At 33.7% G+C, this 12,011-nt stretch overlaps 1 protein-coding gene across 1 annotated transcript in view; it reads left to right on the top strand.

Moving 5' to 3' along the window:
* LOC127160433 (alpha-tectorin-like) overlaps window positions 1-12,011 on the top strand; it is a 47,379-nt gene that overhangs the window by 32,359 nt on the left and 3,009 nt on the right. Inside the window, 2 exon segments of the mRNA XM_051103072.1 lie at window positions 11,629-11,748; window positions 11,821-12,005. Coding sequence (XP_050959029.1) covers window positions 11,629-11,748; window positions 11,821-12,005 — 305 coding nt within the window.

The following is a 12,011-nucleotide window of genomic DNA, read 5'->3' as shown; positions in this document are numbered from 1 at the left end:
CTGATTACAGTCTCCGCTGGGATCTCATTGTTACAGAGTAAAGCAATGTTGTTTTATCTGTTCCTTTAAGCTCAATCTTAACTAACTGTAAATAACTTTTGATCTGCACATAGACTGAATAAATAATAATCCATATCCCTTTTAGGATGACCTGACATATTATCCTTCAGTATTGCCATACTAATGCAAAGAAGTCCATTTATTGTACATGATTTACAGGAAATCGCTTTTGAGTTGAATGTCTTTCAAGTTGAAAGAATTTGATTTATTGATTTTCATTTTTGCTATTCTCAGGTGTCCCAATCCAAATGATGACACAGTGGAGCTGCTGCAGAACGGCGTCTCGACATCCAGCCGTTTCTCCTTCAGGATGTTTATCTTCACTGCAAACTCCACTAAGCTTTACCTGCACTGTGCTGTTCACCTTTGCCTTCTGTCAAGCAATAGCTGCTTAAAGGTTAGTTTAGAAAACCTCTCACAGATGTTTCTGTGTAGCTATAAGACTAATGTATAGAAATATATTGAATCCATAGTTAAAAGCAATGGTTAAATTCTAAAGGTTTAAGAATTTACTATTGATAAACCCCTGTTGATCAAACATTAAGTATTGGAAGGAAGATGTTACCCTTAATGTCCATGGTGGTACGGTTTGTCCTCTGCTGGAGACTTTGTGCACCTCTTTATGTTTTATGATTGTCTAACGATAGGGATTCACACAGCTGGATTTTCCCCTTTTCTCTTTTAGGACTGTAACTCTGAACATCACTGGAGAGGGCGCAGGACTCTGGAATTCCATGACAGTGCTTCCATATCCTTGGGTCCTCTGGTGTTGTCTGAAGGGAATGCAGGTGAACATTACATTTATCTTAATCATTTGTAAATGAAGGTTTCTGATGATTTCTGCTGTGAATACGTTACATTTCACTGTGTTGCATTATATTCCCTGTTCACAGATAAGTGGGTCCCAGAGCAAGTGAGGGTATCTAAGGCTTCTTGTCTCTGCAGTTCTCTGATGCTGTTACTTGTTCCTCTGATGAGTTTCTTGACCCTATTTTAATTTCTTTTGTGATTTCTTCAAACTTAATGTAATCTTTTACATGCATAATTTCTAATGCAATTTTAATGAACATTTAAGGGTGTCTAAATTTCTCCATGCCATAAATGTCATTTTATGTTCCTTAATCAGTTATTTAATCATTTACAGGAATTGTAATTCACTACATTAATCTTATTGTACTTCAGAGGTTGTGCAACATTGCCAAAGACAATCAGATTGTTTTTTTAACTCTTGTTTAATCATGCAAAAACATTAAAAAGTCATTTCTGTTTTGCAGTTGCGTTTGAATTTTGTAACTTCTTTTTTTTAATTGAGTAGCAGACTTTTAGAAATAACAACCCTGAAATATATGATATTGTGATCAGGGTCAGACTTTTTTGGCACCCTATTTGAAATTTTAGAATCATTGAAACTGGACAACATTTAACTGGATATTATAAAACGTATAAATGTAAAGTTAAAAATGTATGACAATAATGATAAATAACCTGTTCCATATTATTTTAACAAAATACAAACAGGGAAAGCATGATAAACAAAGTTGTGAAGTACTGTATCTGAATAAAATGTTTGTCACATTTGACAGTCATTCAGTGTTCTGTGAACAGTAAAACACAAGCACTGGGTAATGGCAATGTAGATATGCATTTATTGAATTAAATATAAGGCATATAAAAAACAGTTGAAATTATCTAGAAGCTAATGGGGGAAAATAATGTAATAATAATAATGGCTAAGCAAGACACCTTAAAATCTGCCTGTTTTTCTTTTTGGAATAATTTTCTTTCAGTACAAGGATGAAAAAAATGAATGATCATAGTGTTATGTTTTTTGCTATGATAATATGCGTGAGAGACGTCTTGCTATTTCACTTTTCATTCTACAGAATGTTGCCTCACTGGTTAAATAGCTCTTTCTGAGAAAGTCATGTATGAGGTTTAATCACTAGCCAGGTGATCAAAAATGTTCTTGTATTGTTCTTACATTTACTTGAGAAACTGAAATTTGAAGATCTAGGTAGGACAGAGTGCATTCAGTGTGAGACAGAAATTTGACAGAAAGTTCCTATCCGAACAAACCTTTGACACTGCACTGAAATATTACTACATCTTACATCAAAACCCCTGTAAAGTAGTCTGGTAGTGCAGGTAAGAGAGAGGCTGAGAGGCTGTGTGTCAAATCATTTGGAGACTCACTGTAACATTCAGATAAAAATGTTATAATATTTTAAATGTATAATATTATAACTATTTTTAAACCACACTGTTAAATGCTGACAATGTTTTGGATTTGACAAATAATTTTTTTACATTTGATTATAACCAACCAGTAGTCAGTGATCATATTATGTGACATGAATTGTTCCTGCCTAACATGTTAAGATATGAGCTAAAATATAAATTATGAGCTGCTGTTGTATGTAGTGTTAAAATGAGTTAAAATGGTACATATCCGAAAGACTCTTTAGTCTGGTTATGTATTCAATTTGTATTCAATCAGTATAACAGATTTTTGAATGTGACAGATACACTTCATCTTTTTTCATTGCTTTTTTCATGGTTATGTTGTGTTTTGTCAGTTGAAATAATCAATGGACAAATTAAAAATCAATGCACATTAAAAATGTATAAAGTATAGTAGGAATCATTCTTATGGCTAAAGAGGTTTTATTATTAATTACCTTGCAGTGTATTATTTTTCATCTCATAATTGTATTGTTGAGTCATAACTGATGATTTATACAGCATATCTCACATTTTCTGAATAGTGTAAAATGACACTGAGAATGTTTCAGACAAGTTGTAGACAGGAATCGGTAACACTTTATTTTGATAGTCCACTTTAGACATTCTACTAACAGTAAGTAACTTTGCAACTGCATGTCAACTAGTCATAGTAGACATCTGCTTAATATCTTCTAACACTCTTCTAAACTTTGCAAGTATAAGTCAACTTATTCGGTAACACTTTATTTTACAGTTTCTTATAGTTGTTTATTAGCATGCATATTACTAGAATATTAGCCATTTATTAGTGATAATTAAGCACATATTAATGCCTTATTCTACATGACCTTATTCTACATCCCTAATCCAACTACCTTACTATTAATAAGCAGCAAATTAGGAATTTATTGAGGGAAAAGTGGAAGTTACTAGTGAATAAGTGTTCCCTATTCTAAAGTGTTACCACTTATTCTACTAACCCTAAACCTAACCAAACAGCCTGCTCTGAGAGTTAGTAGACATGTAGTTGCAAATGAATGAGAGCTAAGGACTTTAACAGAAACATCATAATCAGGCAAGAAATAAAATATTACAAAGTTGCAAAGATCTGACAGAGAGCGATTGACAAACGAGGTATATATGCATGGAGATAATGAGATGGTAATGATGAACAGGTAATTTAGTTTTAGATAACTACTTATCTGACTTTTATTTAAACAAATTTAGGGGTTTTTATTAATCATTGATCATTTATATAGTAATTTCTATACACATTTGATTATCCCACACTGAAAAAAAATATTTTGTTGGTTCAGCTTAGAAATTGTACGTCATGTGGTAGCATCTACAATAACTGGTTTTGTTGAAATGAAATAAATGATTTAAGATTACTGATTATAACAATTCAACCAACCTGAAAAAAAAAAAAAAAAGTTTTATTAAGGCATAACAGTCAGTAGATGTAACCTGATTTCTCCATTAGGTAAAATTGTCACCATTGTTAAAAGGGTCATCGGATGCCCATTTTCCACAAGTTGATATGATTCTTTAGGGTCTTAATGAAAAGTCTCTGACATACTTTGATTAAAAATTCTCAATGGTTTTGTAAAACAACACCCTTTTTACCTTGCCAAAATGAGCTCAGCAAAAATCATCTCATTCTAAGGGGTTGTTCCTTTAAATGCAAATGAGCTCTGCTCACCCTGCCCCTCTCTTCTCTCTGTGGCTCTTCTCTCTGTGGAATGACGATCTTGTTTACTTTAGCCGCATTTAGCCACATGTGAGGGCACACCGACAGTCATCTGAGAACGGCTCGATTTGAAAAAGGGGATATTATTTTTACAGATTAATTAAAAACCACTGCATGGATTTTTATCATTATAGGGTAGATTTGTACATACACTGCCAACACACATTAATGTTCAAACAACATGAAAAAATGAACTTAGCATCCGATGACCCCTTTAAGATTCATGGGCTGATTCTTGATCGTTGTATGAGTCAAAAAGACACAGCTCAAAACACTTCCTATAATAAAAGAGAAAAATCACAATATCTGATTGTCATGACATCATGAGACTAACAGCTAACATTCTCAGACATCAGACTCTTGATATGATCTGTGAGTCTGACTATTACATGATGACTAGGTCAATAGGTAATCAAGATCTGATCAGAGTTTCTCTCACAACTGTTGCAATAACAAATGTGCCTTAGAAATATGCAGTTGCAGCAATCAGAGAAAAAGTGATGTTAAGTGTTCAAGAATCAAGAGCCCAGTTAAATCAAACGCTTATCTCCACAATGGTGACTCTAAACTTGATTATTTAAAAAAAAACAAACAAAAAAAAAAAAACGTTAATGTCTAAACCTCAATAAGAAGTTTAGTATGAAAGAAATAAAGTCAGACTGTATTGTAGTAAATGTGAGAGAGAGATATGTTGGTGAATTTGTTGTTTTTTTTTTATGTTTTTTTTTTGCAGTGGTGCTGAAGAGTAGCGCTGTCCATTGTGATCCTTTCAAATCATCATTTCTTATTGAACCAACATGCACTAATCAGCATGGAGTTGTTTTGAATGTGTTTTTTCTGAGCATTATTGGAAGTTGTATGTTGGGTCAGTGTAACGGATTTAAGTTGAAATAACATTCTCTCATTTACATAATCTTGATTGAACTAGGTTATAACAAGAAAATTAGAATTATAGGTAGTATCAAATAGAAAATACCTCCTTAAAGCAACAATTTCACAGGTTCACTTTTTATAGTGTATTGAACATTGGTCATTAGACAAGGGTAATTGACTAATACTATTTAGATGGCTATGTAATGAGTCTACTGATGGTGAGTTGAAGAGAACCCAAGTGCAGCTTTTATTAAATCCAAAAGGTGACCAAACAATAAACAAAGACTTAACTTGACATCAACAGACGTAGCATGAGCAGACTTGAACAGGCATAAACTGACCAACTGAAGTTGCAAAAAAATACTCGACAAGAGACAATGGCAACGTGAGAGCTATAAATACCAAACAATAAGGTTCATATGACACAAACCAACCAATATGGAACAAGACACAACTAAAACAACCAATCACATGACACATACACAAGGCAGGAATACATGAGGATCAGAGGAATCACATGACAGGAACAAGAAACATGGCTAAATATCAAAGACAAGAAAACATAAACAAGAAACAAAACCCAACAACTAGTATGACAGGCTCTTGCTCTTTTCTAAAAGGACTTTATTTAGTAGCCTTAGATCTCTAACTAGAGCAACACTATATCTAGTCAGAGATCATGACTACTACTATAGAAAAGCTGACCAACATTGCTTTCTCTATATAAGCATGTCATGGTTTCCCATGCACCTTAGCTAGAGCCATTTTTACAATAATCAAAGGTTAAGGCTCACCCTATATAGACTGGTCGACCAATATGGCTGCTCTAAACAAAAATTCGCAGGCATGACCTAACAACTGGAATTTTCATTAATCAAGATCCTACACCCAGGGAGTTTTCACCTTATTGGGGACAGAAGGCAATTTGCAGGAAAGGCCCTTGGAAAGGGCATACCCTCTACAGTAACAGAATATCTCTAAACTCCTTAAATTTGCATTACCTTTTATTTTAGTTCTGTATGAATGAGGCCATTTTACCAGTCACACTGAAACATTTCAATGATACCAAACATAAAGAGTAATATATTGTTCACATTAGACACCATATAGATTTTGGGTGATCTTAGCATACAGAAAGAAGAGAGGGGAGTGAAGGGGAGCAAATGAAGTAGAAACAATGGTAAGGTGTACTAAATTATTAAATGTACTGTACTATTGTTCATTTGTTTATTTTTCTTAATACATTAATGCTAAGTTATATAAACTGGATGCTACTAAAATTATTATTATTTTTTTTTTAGATTTTTCTAGATATCTAATGCATTGATTAATGTTAATGAATTGCACCAATGAAAATTTCAGTAGTAGTTGCAATAAAATATATTTCACAAACTCCATCTTTTTTTACCAACATCTGCATCCTCCAGTGGTCCTAGGATGAACACGTTATTTCAACATAAAATTAACATTATTGTTATTTATTTTTTGTTATTAAACACGTAAATTAACATTAATTAATATGTTATTAAAACGTTTTGTATCTCTGTTACAAGGAAACAGTCACTTCAAATAACAAATACCTCAATGTCACATGAAAACTGGTTTAAGCTATTATTAAAAAATGTCTTCTGGTTCCAGTAATGATCCACCCACATGTATAAATAAAGGCACTGATAAAACTGTCAGAGATGCAGATCAGATCAGCATCACTGTATTCAGCTGCTGAAGAGAGAATCTTCCTGAATTTGATCTCAGGTAATGATGGATTTAGATTTTGTAAAATAGTAAATGTTTTGTAAATATTTATTTCATATTTATTCTTAATATAATGTTTGGATATTGTCTGTGTTATTATTTAAGTTATTTTTACAAATGTGCAGAAGTGCACAACAAGCAAAACAATTTAACAAATACAAGACAAATATTTCATGTCTCTGTATGTTATATATGTGTGTTCAGGTACAGAAAGTACTGTTTTTCACAATGAAGTTTCTGATCTCCCTGTCACTACTTCTGATTAATGGTGAGTGTTTGATAATCTGTTATGTGAAATGACTGAAGCTTTTCCTGATACTAACTCATTACGATTATGTTGTGTATTTAATAGGCAAAATAATTGGTGGACAAACTTCAGGTATAATCATTTTTTTTTCACATTATTTAAATTTCACTTCCTCTTGCTAAGTTGTACAGATATACTCTACAACCTAATAAGAATTAGAACAGCTGAATTATTCTGAATGATAATATGAGTATGTATCATCACAGAGCTGATCTTTGTTTGTTTTACAGCTCTCTCAGATCCTACAACTTCCATCTCTGATCCATGCTATAATTATAACACTCTTGATGAATACTGGAGAGATATATACCTAATGTCATATGACTATGGATATGATGACACCCTTGTTGAATGGAGTGGCTGGTATCGGCTGTATTTGAATGGAAAAAGTGCCCAGATGTCTGAGTGGTGTGTGAGTCATATGGGTTGTGGTGGTGAAACTGGACTGTATCTTAACGGTTCTCATCCAACTCTTGAGGATGGAGTGGTGACCCGTGAAGTTTTGGGAACTTATTTATTGTGGTGGTGGTTGTTATCTAAGAGTGAGATCTACAGCTCCACACCCATTCGAATTAAAGCCTGTCCAGGAGATTATTATGTCTATGAGTTTGTCAAACCCAATGCATCAATCCCCAGGCCAACATACTGTGCAGGTACAATTTTATTTATTTATTTATTTATTTATTTACTTTCTCTTTACCCATAGCACTCTCCTAGCATTCATGTTATTTGTAAGAAATTCTTCAAATTTTCCATTTGCATTTACAGTCAATATACTTAAATGGCAGGTGTGCCAACACAATTTATTTGTTTTAGTTTATGAACTGCTATACCAGTCACACCAATGAAAGTAGTGATGGGGCAGAGCAACACATGTAGCTCCACTCCAGATGTTGCTCTGTCTTGGTCTGCAGGCTGCTGCCAGGTATATATATCGGCTCCAGTTTGGGCTGAGTGCACACCATTGGTTAGAATATAACTGCTCAAAATCTTGAATTTAACTACCACTGTAGTTGTAAGATATGCAAAATCAATGGTTCTTAACTTCAGTCATGGCTCATCAGATAAAATATTCATTTATCATGTTTAGTAACAGATATTTATCACACTGACAATTTACATCAATGAAATGTGTAATAACTTAACATTTATATAAATGTTCTAATTGTGTATTACATATGCATGCATATATGTAAACATGTAAATAAATGAAAGTCTTTCATTTAAATGCAGTATTTTAACCATTCTTTTACAAACTCTATGACAGTTGCTTTCAGCAGCATCAGCAGTGATCCCTGCTACAACTATCAGTATCTGGATCGTCCCTGGAGAGCCACCAATGAAAGTGGAGATTTCATTTGTGATGAAACATTTGCCTGGGGTGGCTGGTACCGACTTTTCCACTATGGAATGAACATCCAGATGTCAGAGACCTGTGTAAGTTCAACATCCTGTAACGCAGGCATCAGTCTGACACTCAATGGTCCTCATCCTCAGGTAGAGGATGGAGTGGTGACTAGAGAGGTCTGTGGGGAGGCTTATTTGAGTGGTTGCTGTCTTTACAAATCAAAACCCATCAGAGTGAAAGCGTGTCCTGGCAATTACTATGTCTATGAACTTCTGAATCCAGTATTTGGTTGTTCAGGATACTGCACAGGTACAAGGCTTATTCTTACTTTTCAACAAAGTCTTTTAAACCTGATTTTACATGATTTTAGTCATGTCTTGAATTTTCTTTTTCTTCTTTTTTTTTTTTTTTTTTTTAGATGTCAAAACCATTTCACAGGTGGTTTCTACTGAAAGTCCAGATATAATCACTGGATCCAGCATCACATTAAGTAAATTGTTCCTATTAGCCTAATATATGAATAAATATACTTAAAGTTAATTTTATTCAGTATGCTTAAGTGAAGTTCAAATATATTTTGAAGTACACTTTATATAGTAAGAACACTAATATCAGTGTACTAGTAGTAAGTGCAATATTTCAATACTACTTGGGACTAAACCGTCTAATGTTTAGTTTACAAAAGTATACTTTTAAGTATACTAAGTATATTTAAATTTAAAAGTAGTAAACTCTTGAGTACACAACTAGTTTACAACTACATTTTGGTTTGTACTGCAACTATACTGCAAATAAAGTATAGTGATATTTCACTAGTTAATTTTTTTTTGATTTATGAAAGTACACTTTGAAGTATACTCTCAGTAAACTACTACACTGTAAAAAAAAAATATATACAATTTGTTGAGTCAGCTTAAAGTAATTAGTTACCCTGCTACCTAAAATTTTAAGTTCAATCAACTCAAGTTTAGTCAACTTGAAATGTTAAGTTGTACTAAGTATCAACTTAGATATCTGTGTTTGTTAAACTTAAAAGGGTAAGTAAACCAGCTGCCTTAAAATTTTAAGTTGAATCAACTCAAATATCTGTCACTTAGTATATCTTAACATTTCAAGTTGAATTAACTTTTTTGGAGTTGACTGAGCAGCCAGGTAACAAATTATTTTAAGTTGACTCAACAAATTGTTTTTTACAGTGTAGTTTAGTAGTTTTATACTGCAAGTATACTTGTAAGTTTTCTTTAAGTGGATTTAAGAACTTAAGTGAACATTATACATAGTTTAATATTTATATATTATTTTTATTAATATATTATTATTAATTATTTGCACTGTACTTGCACGTTTTGTTTGCTTAACTTGTGTTAAGTTGTATTTATTTAGAATATTTTCAGCTTGTTTTGTTGATACAGTATATTTTATTGACCCAACTACTTATTCAAAGTTATTTGAACTCCTGAAGTTTAGATGGAATAAGTTTATTAAAATATATTTTTTTTTTTTTTTTTTTTTTTTTAATACCAAAGTACCAATATTCATTTACCCTAATTTGGCTTTTCTTAGTTTGACCAAATACTTATTTTAATTTAATTTTCATTACCATATCAAAAGCCCAAAGATTTCAAAAACATGAAAATAGCAAATATGAAATTTACAAAAACACATCTTATATATAAAACGCTGTCTATTGTCTTGCCCTTACAAAGTAACAAAATGTAAAGGACAGACCAAATCTTATTTTCAAGCATGTACCACTTCAAATGCAAGTGTTTCTAATCAACTTTTTGTATAATGAAACAACAACATAAAAACAAAACAGAACAAAACAAAAAAACAATCCAGTTAAAAATCTATCAAACTACTCATCAAACTGGTCTCATCTCTCACTAACACAGATTATGACCCATGCAATAACTACAACATACCCGAAAACCACTGGAGAAGCACATTACTCCACTGGCATATGTTTGGATTTGGAAGTGCACTTGATGACATTTCTGTAGAATGGGATGGCTGGTATCGACTCTTGATCAATGGCTTGAGTGCTGAGATGCCTGAGTGGTGTGCGTCTTTTATGTCTTGTGGAGGTTTTAGTGGTCTGTGGCTTGGTGGGTCTCATCCTCAGCTAGAAGATGGAGTTGTTACCCGTGAAGTTTATGGCTCTCGCTATGATCAGTGCAATTACTACAGATCCAACCCAATCCAAGTCAAAGCTTGTCCTGGAAATTATTATGTCTACAAATTTACCAGACCAACAGTTTCAATTCCAGCTCCTAGATATTGTGCAGGTACATCTATTTGTCTTTGTATCCGACATGATTTTCTCAAATTGTATAGTGAACTTTCATATGGCCTATGCATGTCAGGGTCCTGTCACTTTAGTTGTTCTTGTCAGTTTGGTGACACCCATGTGGTGTGTGTTTAGGGCTTGTTGTTTAAATTCTGATACTTATGTCTAGTTTGGTTTCGGTTCAGTATCGGGATTCCAGGACACTCATACTCTGTTTTGTCTCTGTGATGTAGTTTAGAGTCCTCACCACTCACCTGACAGTGCAGACATGCTAAAAATGAATGAATGCTTTGATACATTTAATCTTCATTATATAATGCTCTGTTTCAAATTTTCCATAATAGTATTTTTCACCACTCCAAGTGTTGACCCCTGCTACACCTACACCAGTCTGGATGAACCTTGGAGAGCCACAGACTCTTCTTACATTGGCAAATGTGATTATAATGTGGAGTGGAATGGCTGGTACAGGCTGTTTTACAATGGTCAAAATGCTCAGATGCCAGAATCATGTGTTAATCAAGGCATGTGTGGCACTTATCAACCACTGTGGCTTAATGACACTCACCCAGAGCTGGAAGATGGAGTGGTCACCCGTAAGGTCTGTGGTTCCACATGGAGTGGTTGCTGTGGTTACACGTCCCACCCTATAAGAGTCAAAGCCTGTGCAGGAAATTACTATGTTTATGAGTTTGTCAAGCCAATGTTTTGCTCAGTTTACTGTGTAGGTGAGCATTTATTCGTGCACTTCAGTCATTATTTTATTTTTCTGGATTTTACTTGAAAATGATTGATATTAATAAAAATATTTCTAATACCAGACAACACAGGTCTTAATGAAACAGCTACAACAATTACTCCACCCATCACTAACAGTGGTAAAGTATTTTAACTCCCTTATGAACTCCTATGTGTGTTTTTATACATGTATTTTCATTAGACATTTGTGACCAGAACATTTTTGAGTGTTGTGGCATATATGTCATGTCTTACAGTATTTTGTGTATCTGTTCTTCTCTTAGATTTGGAAGATCACTGTTCTGAGCTCAACTGCTCTGAGGATGAATGGTGTGGGAAGAAAAATGGTGTTTATGGCTGTTTATGTAACGACGACCTACCCAGACCACAACCCGACTCTTTTGGTTGGTATCATTCCACAACAAAATGTGAAAGGTTTTTTTAGCGGTTTAATTTACTTTTTTTCTCTCTCTCAGATTTCTCAGAAACCTGTGAAAGCAGCTCTGGCTCCATATCTGTGTCTCGCTGTCAGCTCTTTGAGGCTGGTTTTCCAGCTGACTTCTTACACCTCAATGATCCCAGCTGCAAAGGAACGGTCCGGAATGGCAGAGTGGATTTCCATTTTGATAACGATGAACACATCTGTGGTACAAATCTTGCGGTAGGA

Source organism: Labeo rohita, unplaced genomic scaffold, assembly GCF_022985175.1.
Source record: "Labeo rohita strain BAU-BD-2019 unplaced genomic scaffold, IGBB_LRoh.1.0 scaffold_349, whole genome shotgun sequence".
In the NCBI taxonomy this organism is placed as follows: domain Eukaryota; kingdom Metazoa; phylum Chordata; class Actinopteri; order Cypriniformes; family Cyprinidae; genus Labeo; species Labeo rohita.
Note: the sequence above shows the minus strand (reverse complement) of the source record. Positions and strands in the feature narration are given on the sequence as shown.